At 44.2% G+C, this 22,188-nt stretch overlaps 1 protein-coding gene across 1 annotated transcript; it reads left to right on the top strand.

Annotated features, from left to right (window-relative positions):
• Window positions 1-3,473: 3,473 nt before the first annotated feature.
• Window positions 3,474-16,492, top strand: mknk2b (MAPK interacting serine/threonine kinase 2b). Its single transcript, XM_008297295.1, has 14 exons — window positions 3,474-3,601; window positions 4,206-4,420; window positions 4,878-4,968; window positions 5,138-5,239; window positions 5,375-5,472; window positions 7,930-8,009; window positions 8,236-8,309; window positions 8,488-8,592; window positions 8,811-8,866; window positions 8,999-9,094; window positions 12,495-12,689; window positions 12,827-12,991; window positions 13,107-13,147; window positions 13,263-16,492. The coding sequence occupies exons 2-14, from the start codon at window positions 4,370-4,372 to the stop codon at window positions 13,534-13,536; spliced, it is 1,428 nt and encodes a 475-aa protein (XP_008295517.1). The 5' UTR covers window positions 3,474-3,601; window positions 4,206-4,369; the 3' UTR covers window positions 13,537-16,492.
• The last annotated feature ends 5,696 nt before the right edge of the window (window positions 16,493-22,188 follow it).

Below are 22,188 nucleotides of genomic sequence, written 5' to 3' on the forward strand. Positions count from 1 at the left end.
TTATTAAAACAGTGCAAGACTTTGTGGTTGCTTCTAGCGCATTAATCTTCCTGGCATTTGACTGTTTTTATTTGCAGGTGCCAGACGTGCATTTCGTGCTTTTCAAGTGCACTGATGCATCAGTGCATCATACTGTTTGCAATACAGGAATGTTTTTGCAATAAATCCTGCTGATTCAGATATACTGTACCCGCGAGTCTTTCAGCATACTTCTAACCATTAATAAAGTGCATTTAAGGGGTAGTTTGTGCTTTTCTGTTGCTGTCATGGTGATACAACTGTTGTCTTTGATTTGTAGAGTTTAGAAGGAGTCGTACCAAAACCTTACATATAACATTTCCCCGCTTGAGTAGCTTATTGCATAGAAATCATCAGATTCACATTTTCTGATTTATCTTATATATATTGTATATCAACATGTTGTAGCTCTCAATTAAAGCTGTATTGTGTTTACACTGAGTGAAGCGTGCTTTAATAGCTGAACCATTGCATCAAAGGTTTTCACTGCCTTGTGCAAGATTTAATAAAATATGCCCAAAGTTCAGCCGGAGATTGTTGGTAATGCTGGAAAATCTGGGACCCTCAATTAAAGTTTAAAATAAGTACACTGCCTGAGTGTGTGTTGACTGGCCTGTGTGGGGTTACATTCACCCTAACTTTAACAAATCACAACATTTGACTCTTTGGTGCGATTGATCATTTATGGGCTACAAAGGCAGTAATGCAAATGCAACAAAAGCACAGTACTGTGGTGGATCTGTAGCTCTGCACAGCTACGGATCAGGATCAGGATATTGTGGAAGATGAGCCTCTGAACTACTTAAACACAACAACAACAGAGACCCACCTCAGTTCTATCATATATCAGACTTACATAAGCTGACCCAGAGGAGAAGACCCCCTCCTGGGAGATCTCCTGATTGAGTGCCTTACATATCAGAAACCGAGTTGTTGTCGCCTGAAGGTATTTATGGCGACCTATCCTTCTTCCCTTTGACCTGTAGTGACACAGACCCGCCCCTCTGCACTTTAAAGTGTGATCTTGTTTTCCTACTAAAACCTGCTCCGGCTACACTATGTGCTTCTGGCTGGGGATCGTCGGCCCACTGCTTGCGTAATGTTTGCTACCATCGAGCTTATGTTTGAGGGGTAGAAGGTGAAAGGAGGAGGAGAGGCAGAAAGCCTCCAGTCACAAGACAGTCTACTCCTGAAAACAACCCTTACATGGTTTTAGCTACGACACCCTTAATAAACAATACATCAGTACTCTACTGGGCACAGCTGTACATGAGGGATTAAATGCAGCAATAAATAAAAAAAAATGAGGACATGCAGCTTGAGGACAAAGCACATGGTAGAAGAAAGCATTCATACTTCTTAGCACATAGTGCAACATGTGGCAAGATGGTGAGCGGCTATTAGCATTGTTTATTATTAATACCTGAACTTAATTAAGGAAGCACATGCCAATGAGCAAGATGAGAAATCCCTCTACTGAGCCCTTTGTCTTTAGAATACTTTCCGAGCATGTCATGTTTGTGGCGGCAAAGGTGTGGTGGCATCTCACAATTAGCAGACGGGTTAAGAGAGCACGCTTTTCTCCATCATCAGAGTTCTTGGATCTCTTTCATTATCACAACCATGACACAATGTGAGCTCCCGCCAGTGTCGTCTAAACAGCCTCCTCATCACGCCCCAAAACGTGAACATCCACCTCCTCGCACACCACGAAAGGTGTGAGCTGCCGCTGGCTATCACACACACTGTCAGTTACTGTAATCATATTCCAGGAAGCATACCTTTGTGTGTTTTCCTTTTCGCTCATTCAGGCAATTTGAATCCAGCAACCTGTTGTATCTGCCTTAATGGTTAAAGATGATCAAAGTTAGCCTTTATGTAGGAGGCTATTTTCTTGTTGTATCCAGTAGTGGATTCACTAGTGCTGTGCTTAACTGTTGAGATAGTTGTCCTGCATTCCAGTATTTGCACTTTTAAACTACTTTATGCCGACACTACACTTGAGAGGCAAACACTTTCTACTCTACCACGTGTATATTTCATCTGTACTTACTGATTACTTTGAAAAAACAATGATTGTCTTTTAAAAGCTACACAGCCTTACAGATCAAACTACAAATTTGTATAATGCAGCTCTAACCAGGGGCTGCAAGGTGGCTCGGTGGTTAGCACCGTTGCCTCGCAGCAAGAAGGTCGCTGGTTCGCGTCCCGGGATCTTTCTGTGTGGAGTTTGCATGTTCCCGGCTTCCTCTCTGAGGTTAATTGGTGATTGTAAATTGTCCGTAGGTGTGAATGTGAGTGTGCTTGGTTGTCTGTCTCTAAGTGTAGCCCTGTGATAGACTGGTTACCTGTCCAGGTGAACCTGCCTTCACCCTGAGTCAGCTGGGATAGACTCCAGCCCCCCATGACCCTCATGAGGAAACAGCAGTGTATAGATAACAGATGGAAGCTTTAACCAGAAACAATAACACCAGTCAAGGACTACAGTGTAATACAACACACACACACACACACACACACACACATATGTAACTGATTGCATTAGAACTATATCTGAATGTCATACATGAGTCAACGTCTGAATGCAGGACTACAAGATGTGGACTTGCCCTTCCACCACTGGTGTAATTTCTGCATCTGATTGCATGTGAGCCCGTGCATGTGCGCGTTCGTATCAGTGTGCGACCGTGAAGTGCCAGAGCAGCTGAAGCCACGGCGCTGGCTCTGCTGCGTGTGGTGACTCAGACGGGGATTTCTTTGAACACCCATCTGACCGTGACCATTTATTCCTGGATGTGAGAGTGAAGTTTAGGTCAGTACAAATGTCACATCTGAGCCACACAAAAGGGGAGAAGCGCTGTGTGTGTGTGGCTGGAAAAAAAATAAAAAATAAAAATTGTGTTTCTGTGTGTGAGAGCTTTATAAAGTGGCCTCCACGTGCTGCAGCAGGGCGATGATGTGATGGTGGATCTGGTTTGTCTGCATGCAGCGCTGATCTCGTCGTAATTCCCCTGCATTGACAGCCTCACGTCTGTGAGAACAGCCGACGGTGCTGACTGTGCCTACGTGCACGTAGCTACTCGCCATTTCGCTCTTCTATAGGTCCCATCCTCCCACCGCAGGGCCTCTGAAACAAAACACAGCTCACTGGCCCCGTACCAATTCGTGCGTAATGCAGACTTTGTTTCAGGGAGCTTTTGTTCCTGTGGTTGGTGCTGAATTACAACTAAAACAGCATTAAACTACCAAAGTCAATAAGCTAATTAATGTATATATTGTGTCGCGTTCGCGACGCTGAATAGCAGTTCGCCGCCCTTGACTTCGCGGAGTCGAAGCGGCGAAACGAAACGGTACCCTCCACCATAACCGTTTCTAGAAGGCACGTGATGCTTCCAGTGGGGTGACGCAGCGCGGCGGTGGGCGGAGCCAGAGGGAGGTTATAAAAACACCCACGCTGCTGCTCCTCAGCCACCTTCCACGCACAAACTATCAGGCGCTTCCCCCCCTCGACCGTCCTCTGCGGCTGTTGAAGCAGTGGGTCAAACACCGACGCTAACACTGGAGCTATAAAATTCACAACGGGGTGAGTAAGCGGAGTCGCTCATGGCTGTTTTGTTTGCTCGTTGTTTTTCTGCTCGTGCTGTTGAACGGTCGTCGTCGCCCCGCGGCAGTAACACTGTCAGCGGCTGCTGGCGAACCTTTGTTGTCTGACGTTAAACTTCAGTCCGTCATAACGGAGAGCTCGTGAGCGCTGCTCGGTGAATGTGTGGCTCCAGAGCAGGTTCATGTCGGCTGGACTGCTGTTAGTCTCCCTGCGGCTGCCTTCGCTGTTTTACTGCAGACAGCGTGGCTTCCAGACATGTTTATGTATGTTGCCCAAACTGCAGCATTTAAATGAGTTTCTCTCGGATGTCTCCTCCTACTTAACTGTCTGTAACTCACCCGACAGTGAGCTAAGCTAAACGTGGGTGGCGCTGTTAGCTGTTGCTGTTATGGCACACTGTTTTTTTTTTTTGTTGTGTTTTTTTTTACCAGCTTAGCCGCTGCACATGTGACGAATTTGAGCTAATCTGCTATTTGGCTTGGCTAGAGTTTGCTAAAGAGAAACCTGAACGTTGGTCTATGTGAGAGCTTTGCTGCGGTACCAGCGCGGTGTAACGTCGGGGTGTGTTTGGTTTCGTCCACAGGGCTCCCGTTTAAAGCTCCGCAGCAAGCTGACCAGCCAGCGCAGTGTGATCACCTGCGACTCTCTCTGAAACGACTTTCTGTTTCGGAGAAGTGCAAATTAAGATCGCCAAATTAAAAACCACTGCCGCCGCCGCCGCCGCCCATCCACCAAAATCGAAGCAAAATGGTTCAAAATAAGATCACCGAAGTCACTGGATTCCATCGCTCTTTCAAGGTGAGCCTGATGTCTGTGGAGGGGAGATGCGGAGCTGCCATCACGCCTTTTAGGAAGCCTCTGTAATCAGAGCACGTTTGTCAGCATACATGAGCGAGGGCTTCACCCAGCTATATATAAACACATCTGTTGCTCTCCACATCTGATGGCTGACAAGCATACCATATGGCACGGTGACACGTGTGTCTGCAGCTAATGGATGCATGATTTGAGAATGTGACAAGTAGTTGAAGATTGCTGGTGTATAGCGTGGCCCCTGCATGTATGGTTATATGTAGGCCCGTCAGCTGGTTTATTGTATTTTTCAGTCCACTTTTCTAATCTACTTTGAGTTTATGGTTGCAGGAAATGGGATAAGAAGCTGTTATCAGTTATTATTGGCAACTGATGCTCTCAGCAAAATAGTTCACTGATGAGATTACATACCGTAACTAATGTCTTTATTATTCCTCCTTAGGGGCAAAATCCCTTTGAATCAGATGACTTCACTAAAAATGGATCCCATCTTATTGATTCTTCATTCAATTTTGATTCCTCCCCAAGACATGGTGAGTAAGGGTTTGAAATGCTGTAACGTTCATCATTCATAATGCACAAAGAGAGACCTGGGTTTCTCCCATTTAGCAAAAAAATCAAGTGTTTACTCTCAGCAAACTTCAGTGTGTTTGATTCCTCCAGCATTAGCTCATAATAATGAAGACACTCCTGTTTTACCAGACATGCCTTCCAGCCAGCCTATTGACATCCCCGACGCCAAGAAGAGAAACAAGAAGAAAAAGCGTTGCCGGGCAACTGACAGTTTCTCTGGCCGATTTGAGGGTAAAAGCTGTTATTTCCAGCATCGTTTTGTTGCGGTTATGAAAACTCTTGAATTAAATTATCTGTAGAAACTACTCTGTTTTTTCCTCATATAGCTGAAGGACTATTTTCCTAACCCACCGTTTTGTGCTACAGATGTCTACAGGCTGCAGGAAGAGGTACTCGGAGAGGGCGCTTACGCCAGAGTGCAAACATGCATCAACCTCATCACCAATAAAGAATACGCTGTCAAGGTAAGACACTGCCATACACTTAATGCATGTCTGTAATGTGTTTGTTGGCTATTACCACTCTCCTGCTGTCTGTGTGGGGCACGTGACTAAAAATCAGCATAGAGATGGTAAATTTCTAGAACTGCTGCTCTTTGGTAGTCGATAGTTTAATGAAATCTCTTTATATGTGGAGAGGCCTTGAGCCATTGAATGCTGTTGAAGAGGGAAATGTAAGAAAACCAGGCCCATCATTGTGTTCATGTTGCTTGCTTTTGACGCGTCATCCTTTAGAAATCTTGAGGAAAGTTCTAGCCCCGAGACAGGACACCTCTTTTTAGCTTTCTCTTTAGTTCAGGCCTGTGTGGTGGATGTCTGCAGGCTCTCCTCTGTTGTGCTGCTGCTGCACTTTTTTTCTCCCTGTGTTCTGTGTGCAACACTAGCTGCTGTTAGCAGACGCTTCCCCTCGCTGTTTTTATAGTTGGCCAGCCTATCAGAGAGCTGGGAGGAATATCCCCACCCCTTTTCTTTACTCCTATTGCCTACAGAGGACGCTCGTACAGAGAACATTGTGTACTGCTAACTGTGCCAAAACAAAACCCACAGAGAGGAAGGAGGGGCGACGGGTGAGGGTTGTGACCCAGGGTGTTTACATTGCTTTGTTCTCGTTCGGTACAGTTTTACTTTTTTTCTTTTTCCTTTCCAAGTGGGGTGTGGACTTGTGGATACATGTCTTCACTCCAGGGCACTTGCATGTAGTTTTCATTTCCTCATTTTCAGGAGCAAAACATTGTGAAATGTGCTGAGGTGTAGAAAAGGAGAACTAGAGATTGTTTTTCTTTTTCTTTTCTTTTTTTAATTCTTGGCCCTTAACCCACTAATCCCACTGGGAGATGGGATGTAAACACAAAGCATTTTTTTAATTTAAAACTTCAAATTATCTCTATTTGTTTAGTTCTGTTAAAGTTAGAAGCAAAGGTTACAGGCTGCGTTGTCACTGTGCAAGTGTCCATAACGTTCTAATTAATATTTTAAAAGGGGTCGTGCACAGATTCTGTCATGTGACTATGATCCCTTAGCGTTGTTTATCCCAGGATGCTTTGGTAGATCCCTCGGGACTTTGCAGTTCTGGGGGAGGAGGGATGAGGGTCGTGGTTATTGGAGGTCTTTGGGGAGTCGGAGAGGGCTCAGACTGTTCCTGCCAGATGTCCTGTCTCTCCCCTCCCCCTCCAGACACAGGAGTGGGGGGTGAGATGCATGTGTGGGCTCCTTGTGTTGCAACTGCAACAAAAGCCGCAGAGACCCAAGGACAAGCAAAGGGCTGCGCAGTGCATGCCTATCTGAGGACTCCCAGGCAATCCTCCTGCTTAAAGCTATTATTTCACAACCCTGGTTGATGTTTGAACCTGCAGTGTGATTTAGTGAGGCCCTGTTTTTAAGCAGACTGCTGTATTTGATCTGTGATTTGGATAAACAACCATAAATCTAGCTCTTCACAAACAGTCTTTACCTACTTAGGTTGGCAACGCATTGCTAAGCTATAGTTTCTTTATCTTTACGTCTTCATCAAGGTGGGAGTGCTCGTGTTGTGATTATGAGAAAGTGAGCAGATTGGGAACTGTTTGTGCTGCTGACTCAGGCTGGAACAGTGCACAGGCTTTGGACTGCTCACAGGCCTCTTGTCTGTACATTAATCCTAGACACACACTGTAACTCTGGCCCCACTGGGCTTCAATGGCAGCTGTAATCCAGCGACCGGGAAGAGAAGCATGCGCAGCCGCCCAAGCAGACAATAACCAACCAGAGCTGGAAAATTCAGGCCTTTTGCTTTGGTGTCAGCAGTCTATCTCTCTGTCTCTCTTGGCAGAGCATCGTGCAGCTGGTGGCCCCTCCGTGGTTTAGTTCCAGGCAACACAAAGTTATATTTAGAGAGCATTCTCTGTTGTTATTGTAAACAGTTTTTGGATTAGCTCATGGGATGTTGCAGGGGAACACTTATGGCTCCTTAAGAGCACTTAAGATTTAAATATGGGTCACACATGACGGGTAAATATAGATGCTATGACTTGTTTCATTCTGTTCTGTCTCTGCTTTGGCAGGCAGCACTGAAAGTAGGTAAACTATCTTTGCAACTGTGTCACAGGGTGGGACAGAAATTGACAAGCAGGAAAAATGCAAGTCTGGTCTGGAGGGAAGCCAGTTATAGGACACTATATGGTATATCTGTATATATATAGTCCACGCTATACTGTCTGCTTTACAGTCAGCACACCAGCGAGTGGGGTTTTGTGGTACAGAGAGTGTGTGTGGGCTGCACTCAATCTTCTCCTGCACAGATGCATTTATTTGTTTTCAGTTGCTGAGCACTTTCAGACTTGTTCTCTGTCCTATTGCTGTGGAAAACATGAAAGCTGCTAGCTCAATTGTTTAGAGAACTGTTTTCAGACGGTGTGGTTCAACCATGATGTTGTTCTGTCCCAGATCATTGAGAAAAGACCGGGTCACAGCCGCAGCCGTGTCTTCCGTGAGGTTGAGATGCTCTACCAGTGCCAGGGCCACAGGTAATGTCCTGCTGTCATGACAGACATAATGCCTTCTGACAAATGTACGGAGACAGCGCTGCAGACTGAGTGGCCCACTTGGGCTTGTAGCTTGTTCCCTTGAAGCGCTTTAGTCATCTTACCCCACACTGCAGAACTCGTGATTTGTGTTTTTTTTTTTGTTGTCCTTTTTTTCCTCAGTTAGTAGGAACTAGGTGATCATTACCTCTTGCTGTATTTTCTGCAGGAACATCTTGGAGCTGGTGGAGTTCTTTGAAGAGGAAGACAAATTTTACCTGGTGTTTGAAAAGCTTAGAGGAGGTAAGTGAATTATAGCTGCTGCTGGTATCATATCCCTTTATTTATTTATAAACACTCCTGTAATGCACATACCGAGTCTCTAATCTGTAGCCGGTTGTTTGTCTGTGTGTGGGGATGCTTTCATTGTGTGCATTTTGCGGGCAAATGGAGCTGATGTACTCATTTTTCCTCCCATTAGGGTCAATCTTAGCACACATTCACAAGAGACAGCACTTCAGTGAGCAGGAAGCCAGTGTTGTTGTGCAGGACATTGCCAGCGCTCTTGATTTCCTGCATAACAAGGGTAAGACCACAGTGTTACTATGCCACATGATCAGCAAAAAGGCACAACGAGCCTAAGGGTAGATTTGTACGATGAGATGGGTTTTCACTCGATGGATGGTTTGCTTGTTCTTTAAAATAGCCGTAACCTACAAGATAAATTTTCCTTGATCCTGTCACATTTACCAGATCTTGCGAACAGAGAAACGTGACCGATGGCTTTAATGTTTTATTTTTCAGGAATGGCACACAGAGACCTAAAACCTGAAAACATTCTTTGTGAGAGTGCAGACAAGGTGAGTTTACTCCTGACTTGTTGCAGAATAGTTGGTCCAAAGGGCAACTCAAGTAGCTACAGAATCTAATGGGGCTTTTAATATCAGTTCTGCTGCTCACACAATCTGATTATGTTTCCTTCTTTCTGTCAGATTTGCCCAGTCAAGATCTGTGACTTTGACTTGGGCAGTGGGATCAAGCTGAACAGTGACAGCTCACCCATCTCCACCCCTGAGCTCCTCACTCCTGTAAGTCCATCTGCTAATTGTGCTGATTATTTTCACTGTGCAGTTTTTCAGCGTCTTTTTAAAAGTGCATTTGGTAGGAAAATGAGTGGTGGTTGACTGGCATTGATTTCTGATTAAATGCTAGGCAGAGGTTATTCTGTAGTATAGGCTTGCTCCTATATCCTGATAACAGTGATTTGACTTCTTACTGTGGATAAGAAGAGTTGTAAAACGGAGTCTTTATCGAGTCCAGTTTGCTGACTGCCGATTGGGCAATCCTTAGTGGTGTTAGCAGCAGGACAGCTCGCTGATTGGCAGAGAGAAAATGTTTTGCTTTAAGGTTGTGAAAGTTCATTGTCGGTCAGTTTCTCTGAAACGGCATTGATTGCTTCCTGAATGTCCCTAATTTTGCGTTCCCTTTTTATGCTGAAGCACCAGCATTCAGCTGTTTGATGTCGTTGTCCTGTTGCTTATCATTAGCAAACATTAAGGCCGATGAGTTTAGGGGGTTATGATTGTTTAACCTTCCTGCTGTTGTCATCACAACACAAGGCAGTACCTCTGAACGGTGCCCAGAAAAGTTGGGATACTTGCAGCCTCAAAGAGGAAAGTTGAACCGACGAGCTTTCTATTTACGACAACAACAACTCTGTCTGCTGGTTGTCTGGCGCGTTGGATGGATGGACCAGAGCAGGTGAAGGATAGTCGTTTAGCCTGCAGGAATGTGGTGGGGTGGGTGGGAGTTTTTTGTCTTACGCTGGTAACTTCATATTCCTTCAGCAGGAATAATGGAGAGAGCCCATCCCTGGAGGTTTTTGTAGTGGAGTCATATCATGTTTAGTTGTCAAACTTGATGCTTCACTTGAATTCCTGTAGATTTGTTGTACTGGGGTGCAAAGGTTAGTTTATGTGGTAATGTTTTTAATATTTTAAATGGCACGCCTCTTAAATAAAAAGCTGAGCCAGAATCTGTATGTTAGACCTTCTAGATGTCGGTGGGGGAGACGTAGACGCCGGAGGACAGGACGCGGTGTGATAGCCTTGGAATGTAATACTGCAGGCAAGACGATATGACTTTTACAAGGTTGCGTCCTGTGGCATGAAGAAGCTGCAGTGAAACCAAAACAGCCAAACTCTTGCTCATTTCCCTTTTCGGTCTGCGGTATGAGAGAGAAAAACATCCACCCCGTCCTTCTGCTCAGTCTCCGCCCGCTGGCCCCAACCACTCTTGTGCTGTTGTGCGCTTTCTTTATGTTCTTCATACAATGGCCATGCATAAGGCTTGTTCTAGAAATTTTAGTCTTTCCCCCTCCACCTAGCAACTGAGATGCCATTGGCTGGAGCGGTGGGAGGGGGAGGGCGATGGGAGGGACGAATGCTGGGTCTGCACATGCGCTCCGGCTTGTTTTCTTTGCCTTCATCACAGGAACAATGTTATCTGATTTTCATCTCTCTCTACTGCCCCCCCCGTACCCACACTGTACCCAGACAGTTGCACAATATAACGTGCTTTTGCATATATTGCTTATGTTCCCGGTTCTGCTGAATGTGTTCAAGTTTATCTGAGGGCTGCAAAAATGCCAAAGTTTACAGTGGATGTGTTTGTACTGGAACAACGGGGACTCGGGGAAGCGGAGAGGGACCTTTCTAGGAAAAGGCTAAATTTAGTTCACTAGGAATTCTGAGCAAGTGACTGCCTGCCTCCTTCGCATGAAATAAATCCGACCGTTCAAATGTCTCGGCTCGTATCAAGCAGCTGGAAACCGGGTGGAAGTACCACACGAAGACACGAAACACAAGCAGCTTAGACGGTTAATTTAAGGAGCTGCTTCTGATGTACTCGTCACACACGTAGGTGCAGCTGTGTGACGACAGAACAGGTCTTATGCCTTTAAGCCTCTTCAGATAATCCTATCGTTTACAAACAGCAGAGGTGTGTCATCGGTGGTGTCAATATGGTCTGACTAGTCACATGGTCTCAGGAAAGCCCCAGGTTGCAATACCGACAAATCCTGCGGTAACAACAGCTGATTAGCAGCTATCTGCAGCTTAGAGGCGAGTGTGGGGAGGATGCAACTGATGCAAGCTCACCAGGTGTTTGCAGCAGCAGCAGCAGCAGCACAGGAAGAACAAATGCGAGTTTAGATTTAAGGCTGTGCCACAGAGCCATGATTACTGTTATTTCACTCCCCCCTTCTGCTTTTATCAGGGGCACTTGCAGGCAGTCCTCGACCAGCTATCTTTATCCTGACTTGTCTTTTACGATAAATGTGTTTGGTTGGATTATCCTTGATCGCCGTTTTTGATAGCTTATCTATCGCAGTGCTTTTCCATTTTAGGACATCTTGGTAGGAAAAGATACCCGTCGTGCCCGTGTCTTTTATGTGCGTGTGGTAACTGCGTTTGGCCTGAATCCTGGGGGCTTGTCTGTGTAAGCAGTCGCCCCAGACATGATGCTGGTGGTGGAAACGTGGGGGTTGGGATTTTCTCTCCGACAGAAGCAGCTTTGTCTGAGACGAGATTCCTGTGCAGCAAATTTCATTACATAAGGGTGCAGCAGGGTGGAGGCGGAGTTGAGAGACAGCTGGTATATGGTACTGGGACACAATGGAGGGCTGCTCAATGTAAACATGAGCCTCTGCACAGAGAAGGAAGGATGTAGGCAGGAGGTGGTTCACCAGGATTGGAGGCCTTTTTACGGGGAGACAACCTTTACAGCGTTACGTGCAGGGACGTAAATGTTCCTGTGACACATGTACAAGTCTAAAAGTTCTTCAAGTTATAAAACGAGGCAACGATGAAAAGTCTGGCTGAATAAAAAAGACGTGTCCTGCTGAACTAGCGACCTGCTTCTCTTTTCTTTTCCTTAAGTATTAAAACAGCATTTGGCGTTTGTGTTTCCAAGTTATGTAACCAGCCAGGACTCGGCCCAGTCTCTGGCTCTGCGGGACAGCCAATCCTCTTTTCCTGCTCAGTGTTTGGCCTAATTTCTGTCCTAGCTACATAACAAGGCAGTGTCAGAGTTGAGCCTATCCTTGCCCTCAGCCCTTTCTGCCTGGGTTGGGTATAACAGGGCGGTCAGAGCAGTGACTCACCGCTGCTGTCTGCCCACGCTAACGTGCCTCACAGCATGATGTTCCCATTACGGTGTACCCAACAGACTGAAAAGAGCTCTATGGCAAATTTTAAATAACTCCCATCACCCCAGATAAACATGTGACCGTCACATAGACTGCCCAAGTGTAGGCCTCAAGCTTTAGCACTTGGAACCACGAGGTATCAGCTGAACTTAAGAACGCAGCAGCAGCCAAGAGAGGCTTGTTTCTTGTAGTTTACTGTTTCCTGCTTTATTATTAGCTTTCCCCGTTTGTCACCCCTGAGGCTAACAGACATGTTGTTTGTTCCATTTCTCTCTCCACAGTGTGGCTCAGCAGAGTACATGGCACCTGAGGTGGTTGAGGCCTTCAGTGAAGAGGCCACAATTTATGACAAGCGCTGTGACCTGTGGAGCCTGGGAGTCATCCTCTACATCATGCTGAGTGGCTACCCGCCCTTTGTAGGCCGCTGTGGTGGTGACTGCGGCTGGGAATTGGGGGAACCGTGCCACACCTGCCAGGTAAGACTTTGACAAAAGCATTCAGCCGTTCAGCTTTGTTTATCTTGAACAGGACATAAAGCTTAGTGAAGAATGGCGTTCCTCTCTCCGTTAAAGCCCAGGAAACTGATGGTGAATGCTTTTGTGTCTGTTTCCAGAACACTTTGTTTGAGAGCATCCAGGAAGGAAAATATGAATTTCCAGAGAAAGACTGGGCTCACATCTCCTCAAGTGCCAAAGACCTAATATCCAAACTTCTGGTTCGGGATGCCAAAAACCGCCTGAGTGCCAGTCAGGTGCTGCAGCACCCCTGGGTGCAGGGGGTAAGTCTGAACACACCAGTACACTTCTGAATGTCAGGCAGCACACATAATGACTTTCTGTTGTGAATGAAGCGTTCTGTGTCTAATGAATGAACATGTTGTTTCTATTATTCAGGGTGCGTCTGACACTTTGCCAACATCCATCTTACACCAGAGGTAAGAAGACGTTAGACCTGCAGCTTTAGAGGACATTTTATTATTAATTATTGGACACTTTTTATATTTACTTTGTTCACTTAAATAATATCTTGTCTCTGTTGTTGTCCATCAGGACCAGCAGTGCCAGGGATCTGACATTCTTTGCTGACAAGGCCATGGCTGTGAACCGGCAGCTGGCTGAACAAGACGGCATGGAGGACCAGCAGCAACAGGAAGTCCCGTTTGTCATCACGGCTACTGGCTCTTCAATGCGCCTCTCTCCTCCTTCCAACTCCAAGCTGGCCCGGCGCAGACAGCGAGGCAGCCAACCGAAAGGCGGGCCTGTCTCTGCTGCAGAGCTTCGTCAGCTCTTAGCTCCTCTCGTTATCGTGGGAGACTGTGCCTGAACTTTGCCGACCCTGAATTCTGACCTTCCGTTAAGATTCAAGTCCAGATCCAAGACCTCGCTGAGACTCTCCCTCCCCACTTCTGGCCCCTCTCCCCGACTCTAGCTGGCCTTGGTCCCTCTGCCATTCAGGCTTTCTTGCCTAGCTGTACAGGGAGACGCTGCTTGCAGCCCTTCCTCTAAATGCCTTCTGCCCTTCTGCAGCACTTCTGAAGCACATCAGCACAGGGCCTGCATATAGCAAACACACTTATGTGCACGTCCTGGTCGGGGAGGAGGGCCAGTTAATGATTTGGGAGAAAGAAAAGTATTTAACTTATGTTCTTTTTTTTTTTTTTTTTTTTTTTTTTTTTCATACAACTCAGTTAAGAAGAATTCAGAACATTTATCTTCAAAGCTAAGCTCAGACACCAAAGGACAACCTGTCGTGCTGCTCCCACGTTACAACTGGATCCACTGTGAATTAAGTTATCTGGAATGTTCTCTTTGCCTGTATGTATATGCATGAATGGCCCATCTGCAGATATGTACAAGCTTATGCAATATGCCAAGATGAAGGCTGTTCCCGTTTCAAAGGGATTCAGTATATGAGGGGTTTAGAAGGGCTGTGAGCCAATGCTGTCCGTGCCTGGTGCGGTCCATTATGTGGCTGGGAACTCTTCAAAGATTTTTTTTTTTTCCTCCTCCTCCGTTTAAGATAAAGTCCTCACAACTGAGCCTCTTCTGTAAATGTCTGCGATGAAACACGCACTCATCCAGCTTGGTGGCCATGCACTTAATGCTTTAAGAGCGAAGAATGTTCGTCTGTACCCAACCAGCTATGAGCGACTTCTGCACCAGTTCATACCGGTGTTACGACCATACATGCCAAATTATCAGTGGCCACAGCGTTGAGTGTTTGAGACCATCGGTCAAGTCTAATGGTATTAATCTACTTGATTATGACGTATGGCCACCCAAAAATAAGATTCTGAGCTTCTATATCTGGTGTGTGGGTACAGGCCAGTTACACAGGATGTTAAATGGCTGCACAAGAGAAACTGGGTGAGTGTTGCTTTGATTGCAAAGAATCCACGACGTGTTCCCGTGCTACAACCACAATTGGGGTTTTTTTTTTTTGTTTGTTTGTTTTTTCCTATGGATAAATTTATGCATCACATTTAACACTTAGGACTCCCATGAGGAGGGTTGAAAAGCACATTTTGGCCAATGTGACCAGAGCGTTGTTTGTTGAACAAATGCATTTAACATTTATTTAGACCATCTTTCAAGGTGTCACCGTTGTCTGGTCTTTAATGAGACACGCCCCTTCCAAAAATAATGGAATTTTCCTTATGGTTAAGAGGCAGAGGAGATTCTTCCATTAAAAAAGAAAAAAGAAAAAAAAAAAAAGGAAAAACATTCCACAAAAAGAAAAACAAAAAAAAGTCCTCCACAGACATTTAGCTGTATTAAGTTTACTTTATTTTTCATGTTTGATAACTCCATGTCAATGTGCCACACTGATTTTTTTTTCTTTCTTTTTTTTTCTCCTGTTTTTTTTTTTTTGTATGGCTGTTAATAAGCTTTTCTTTTCTATATGGTGATTTTCATGCAGGTGCTGTTCAGTTCAGGTGAAACACCAGATGTTCTCCTTTAATTTTTAATTATTTTTTTTTTTTTTTAAATGTTCGTTTTTAAAAGTTCAGAGTATGTGGTGTATGAGGTGAGACGGAGAGAGTTTGTTTAGTTGATCTGGAGCGTTCATGCCCAGTGAAGGCAAGTTTTATTTTTTTATGTGTAAGAGTTGGCAATAATCTCTTTTTCTTTTTTTTTGTTTTTTTTTTTGTTCTTATTCAGATTAAGTTAAAGTTCATTCTGAAACTGACAGGTAATGGACTGGTGATGAGGTTTCACAGCACTGTAGCCATTTCACCAAAGAGGGTTTCAATTCATGACATTGAACACATGATCCATCACCTAGCAGTGAGAAGTTGGGAACTTCTGATTGTCCATGTCCTGTTGCCAGCACTGCAGCGATGGTACTCTGGAAATGGTGTCAAAGGACCCATTATGCTGATACTAGGACACTGTAATAGTTCTAAAAATACCTTTCTACAGATGCATCGTTATGGGGTTTTATGTCTTATAATAAGACTTACTTGAATTTGTGTATGCAGCTGTTTTTTCTCCATTTTGGAAACTACTTTGCTATTGGTAATCTCAAAGCATTAAGCTGATGATCAAGGCAATCTTGGGGTTTTGAAAACACCTATACAGTTCAGTATTCTGCCTTTTTCTCCCTTTTGAGCATCACACAATTTAGTCCCTACCTTTTGATAGGGTTGGATACTCGGAAACGCACAGACTTTGGCCATACTCTGGAATATCCTGACCGATATAGTCAAGAGTTTTCTTGGTCATTACCATTTCTACTTTGTCGAGTGGCAGTACCTTTTTGGACTGCCTCTTATTGGGGATAGGGGACAACACGACATCCTACAGCCTCTCAAGTTTTATATTGTATGTCATTTTGAAGTAAAGAAGTGTTAAAGTCATTCATTCAAATGGACAGTATCCTCAACCTCCCCACAATTTGAATGTAGCCCACAGGCAAAAGCATTTACAATCCAGCAACATTGATCAAATGTTTTATAAATGGTTCTTTTCATGGGCATGGTGTGGGGTCATTCTGTCTATACTGACACAGTCCTCAAGCATTTTTTTTTTTTTTTTTTGAGTTGACGCCTGATTTTAACACTGTCTGAATCACCCCAAGCCCATCCTGTTTATGGGAAGAAATTTAAAATGAATACATCCTTTAAGTACAAAAATATTTTGATTTAAAATAAGCACTTTACTGTACCATGTGAATGATTGCAGTTCACTCAAGGCAACATTTATGACAGTTGCTACAGAATTTTGTATTGTTTTTTCTAAAAAAAAAAAATAAATGCAATAAAATGCTTTGAACGACACACTCGTCTGTCTGGTTCCTGTACTGTGTTCACGCTGTGCTTCGAGCCAAAAGGGCCAAAGTGAAAACAACCGTACTTTCCCTGATAGGTGTTCTCCGGTATCTCTAGTTTCATATTAACTCGCAGGCTTATCGTCGGGCCAAGGCTGAGACCGTTTCATCGGATTCTGTGCTGTAAATCCCTTCTATCGGTATCACTCCCTGATACGTGAGCTGACTGTGTCACACATGTCCTTGGCTCATGGTAAATATGAGCTCACTTGTCTATCACACACACTGAAATGTGACGGCGGTTTCACCTTGCAGCAGTCACACTGAGCAGAGCGGCCGTGGCGGCGCTCTTCACTGCAAGTCTCGGCCAGTCAGACGAGACTGATGCAACCTGCTGCAAGAGCTGCAGTTCCTGTGTGCCGCCTCATGATCTCCCTGGAGGTGCAAAATGACTTCTGCTGAATTAACTAAATACCAGAATATGATTTCAACACCTGTGCAAGACAGGATTTGTCATCCTGTGGGTAAATTTAGCTGCATACACTGAAGCAGTGTCTCAGGAGAAGCACCACTGGTGTTACTGAAACAAGCTGGGTTTGGTTACAGTGAGAGAAAAAAGGCAGTAATAATAATAACAACAATAATACTCAATAATAAATTGATGTCTGGTGACCAAATGGGTGCCACATAATGGTAGGGTCCTTAGTTGGTTTCCTGACCAGGGCTGCCACGTTTCTACACTTTTAAAAGTCACATAAAACAAAAATAATAATAATTTTAAAAAACTATTGACGATAGCCGTCATCAGCTACCAGCATCACTGATCCTTCAGTGAACAGCACAAATGACTGATAATCAACCACAGCAGCAACTACTAAATATTTCCACTACTGGTTAAACGGCTGATTGCCACATGAATATTTGTTTTATCTAAAATAAAAATGCAAAACAAATGTTCGTTACAAGTTGTAGGAGCCCGTCCAGAAGCCATCAGAACTCTGGTTTGTCTGACCAACACTCTAAATCTCATTTATTCACGTATTGATTTAAAAAGAACATGCAACCAGCAAATATTTAACAATTACATTTGATTAGACGAGTTAAATAATCGACAATTTGTCTTTAAACATCTATTAACATTACCTACACAGATTTTTTTTTTTTTAAAGCTGACAACACAAACACAATCCCGTCTGTTGCATAAGTTCTATTTCAGCACTGCAAATGTCATACAGCTGCAGGAAATTAAATGATGCAACAGCACTGTGTTTTCTGTGCAACGTCCGCTGAACATGTGGTGACCGATGAGCGACTGCGCAGGCGTCTGTCTCCCTCTGCTGGACGCCTCTCCTGCCTACAAGGCGACTCTCAACATGAGTGTTGTGTCGTTTTAGCATTTGGTTATGACGCGCTGTGTAATACAGATGCACCGAGCCACATCCGTAGTCAGTAAGAAAACATCTTTTTTAACATCAAACATTAGACACAGGAGGAGGGGCGACGGGGCAAATCAACCTGGTGTGAGCTGCAGAGCACGAGATCTCAAGTCATGAGATTTGAGCCTCAGATGTGAGGATGGTTGAGAACGTTCTGTTTCTGCAGGGCCTGCATGTGGGAAGCTGTTTAGAAAATAAAACTGTTTTCTCAACTTGTGGTCTCTGGATGGAGTTCAGCTTGTGCCCAGCATTTTGCAGAGCAATGTCTATACGAGTATGTTGTCAGCTATAGAGCCTATATACACAGCTCAAAAACATAAAGGGAACACTAAAACAACACATCCTAGATCTCAATGAATTAAATATTCCTGTTGAAAGTCTTTATTCATTACATAGTGGAATGCGTTTAGAACAAAAAATGATCAATCTAAGTCTAAATTATTGTCCCACAGAGGTCTGGATTTGGAATCATACTCAAAATAAAAGTTGAAAATCACATCACAGGCTGATCCAGCTTCAGTGGAAATCCCTCCAGACCAGTCAGAATGAGGCTCAGTAGTGTGTGTGACCTCCACGTGCCTGTAGGACTTCCCTACAAGGCCTGGGCAGGCTCCTGATGAGGCACGATGTTCTCCTGAGGGATCTCCTCCCAGACCTGGATTAAAGCATCATCAACTCCTGGACAGTCTGTGGTGGATGGAACGAGGCACGATGTCCCAGATGTGCTCAGTTGGATTCAGGTCTGGGGACCGGGCCGGCTGGTCCATAGCATCAATGCCTTCATCATCAGGAACTGCTGACACACTTCAGCCACATGAGGCTGAGCATTATCATGCATCAGGAGGAACCCAGGGCCCACTGCTCCAGCATGTGGTCTCACAGTGGGTCTGAGGATCTCATCCCGGTACCTGATGGCAGTAAGGGTACCTCTAGCTAGCCCATGGAGGGCTGTGGGCCCTCCAAAGAAATGCCTCCCCACACCATTACTGACCCACCAAACCGGTCATGCTGGAGGATGCTGTAGGCAGCAGAACGTTCTCCACGGCGTCTCCAGACTCTGTTACATCTGTCACATGTGCTCAGTGTGAATCTGCTCTCATCCGTGAAGAGCTCAGGGCACCAATGGCCAATCTTGGTGTTCTCTGGCAAATGCCAATCTCCCTTCACGGTGCTGGGCTGTAAGCACAAGCCCCAATGGTGGACGTGGGGCCCTCAGACCACCTCATGGAGTCTGGTTCTGTCAGTTTGAGCAGAAACATGCATAGTAGTGGCCTGCTAGAGGTCATTGTGCAGCTCTGGCAGAGCTCCTCCTGGTCCTCCTGCACAGAGGAGGAGGTCGCGGTCCTGCTGCTGGGTTGTTGCCCTCCTACGGCCCCCTCCACGTCTCCTGGTGTACCGGTCTGTCTCCTGGTATCTCCTCCAGGCTCTGGACACTGCTGAGAGACACAGCAAACCTTCTGCCACAGCTTGCATTGATGTCCATCCTGGATGAGCTACTACCTGAGTAACTTGTGTGGGTTGTAGACACGCCTCATGCTGCCTCTGGGGCTGAGGGTACTGACAATATGCAAAAGTGACCAAAACATCAGCCAGAAAGGACGAGAACAGAGACATGGTCTGTGGTCACCACCTGCACTCCTTTATAGGGGTTGTCCTGCTAACTGCCTCTCACCTCCACCTGGTGTCTGCTCCATCTGCACTACAGCAGGTGAAACTGATTCACCATCAGTGCTGCTTCCTACCTGGACAGGTTGGTTTCACAGAAGTGTGACTGACTTGGAGTCACACTGTGTTGTTTAGGTGTTCCCTTTATTTTTTTTGAGCAGTATATTCTAGTTTATACTGTGTTTAATGTGTTTTCTAAATTCGACTGTTAGCGTGTAATTTACTTTGAAACTTAGTTAAGTGTGAAACAAAAGCTAATTACAGCAGTTATATTACATCCTCGTGAAATGGAGCACACCAGCATGATCCTACAAACAGCATACAAACACAACAAAGTTAGTTTATTGCAAAAGAAAAGAATATTTCTGCAGAACGCGATAATATTTCCATTTTTAAACCCAACATGTCTAAATTCAGTTCAGCCATATTGTTTCCTGCAGCAGATTTAAGACACTCTAACAGCAGTTTCAGAGTCTCCCATGACAGGTCAGGAAATTTTCCTCCTATCAATCCTAACAGACAAAAAACTGGTAAATCTGCTTGCAATGTCTTGACCTTGAATCTGCCTTTCAATCATTAGAGTTCATTAAATAATGACTTTCTCTTTCATCTCAACCTACCAGAATCAGTGCCACAAGTCTGTGAAAAGACAAGCAGTATGCAAGTGTCCATTCATTGAGATTAACTCCAATGAATCATGTAAAATATAAACTTCACTTGAGACTTGAGCTGCCGTGTGTTTTCTCAGAGTAAATCACTTGATGTAGGGAAGGGACAGGTGTAAAACAAACCAACAAAACATTGATTTTATTATCTACACCTTGGCTTTTAGCTCAGCTTTCAGAATGACTCTAAGTTTAGATTACACTTTATTTTTCACCACCGATGGGGGAAACTCACTTGTTGCAGCTGTACAGATGCAGGAAAGAGCACAAAGAGGTGACAGGAAGAAAAAGAGAACAAAAAAACTATAAATAGGAAGAGCTGAGAAATGCAATACAATTTGCAACAGCTTCTACATTCGAGCCTGAGACGTCCATCAAAAGTTAACTAAATGGACAACTGCTTGAACCCATTTTCACTTTATTTGGATATCTAAAAATGTATGTAGATCTTGTAGAGTTAATATTTAAATGAGTTTGGTAAAGGTGTAACATAATTGTAGGGTCTTAACATTTAAACTTATGAGGTAAATTTTAGCATCACTCTTAATTCTCAGAAAGCATTTAACTTAATGTCTGCTGTTTTAAATGTGCTGTACAAACCCCAGTGACCTGACTTTGTACTTTCTATATTCTCCAATGACAGTTTTTTTTTCATAATAGGCTACTTGCTATCCATAAAAGAGGGATATTGGATGAATATTTTTAAAGAAAGACAGGCACCCAGCGGTGGATACATGGTAGGAAAGTGTATCTAGATATAAATCCAAACTAAAATATTATTATTATTGTTCAATTTTAGAAAATGATGAACAGCATGAAATTAAGCTTTATAAAATTAAAGTGCAGAAGATGCAAGTAATTATAATAAATAAATAAAGATAGATACAATAAAAACACATTTAACAACAGCAGGGAGCATCAAACAGAAGCTTTCAAATGGATCGACCTGAAACTTTTCTTGATTTTAACAAATTTCTCACATCTGACCCTGAATGTACCCTTCAGCACTTCTCTGTATAGACATACTCTCACCATTAAAGCAGAAATATTTAACTCTATGCGCTGCTCTGTGTGAAAACAACCAAACACATGTGGGAGGTTGAAGCAGAGTGCGCTACCGGATCCACAAAACAAACCTTCACCTGCTGGAAGAGAGCCAGTCATTACCTCACTGATGAGCTGCCCTGCACACCTGGACATGACGCCCGGAGCTCGGCTCTGATTGGTCCACGTGTCTGCGTGGAGGGCTCAAAAAGCCCCAACAGCTGTTTGTGTGAGATTTGCGAGTCGAGCTGGAGGTAGGTATCACTTAGGAACAATTTAGGAAGCATTTAGGTTTAAAGATGTTTTTACTATCAGTCGTAGTCTGTGATTATCTTTATTTTTAAAAGCAGTAACAAAGACATCTGGTTGCTTGTTAGACTAAAAAATCAGCTTGTTTAGATATCATGAATGTTTTATTTAGGCTGAGCCAGAAATGTAGTTAATGTGCTTCAGACAAGGCAATTCAAATTGAGTTGTTTTTTTCTAAAGGAGTTGTTCAACATTTTTGAAATGTATGCTTTAAAGTAGACTTTTAACCTGAGTTAGTTTCTGATTTGGCAGTGAAGAAAAGTTCAGGAAAGAAGATTTTTCAGCTTTGGGGCATGTAGGCCACATTAAACTGATATCCTGCATTCGAAGCCACTAAACTCAGACCGAGCAAGTCTGAACAAGATCATGACCGACTGCTCTGATGTGGCACAGGTGTGAGAAAAGCTGTGAAATCTGCCTTTTTTTTTTTTTTGCAGGAGAAACAAAGGCTTAATGAATCAGGTGCTGCTTAAGGCCTCTCTGGGAAAATCTAGTTCTTTTTGACCCGTCTAAACGTAGTGGTTTGTCATCTGGACCTGATCCGATGTGGTCTACAAAAATCTTGAATAAAGGGTTTGAAAAATTTG

The sequence above is a fragment of the Stegastes partitus genome, unplaced genomic scaffold (assembly GCF_000690725.1).
Source record: "Stegastes partitus isolate 25-593 unplaced genomic scaffold, Stegastes_partitus-1.0.2 Scaffold1206, whole genome shotgun sequence".
Classification (NCBI taxonomy): domain Eukaryota; kingdom Metazoa; phylum Chordata; class Actinopteri; family Pomacentridae; genus Stegastes; species Stegastes partitus.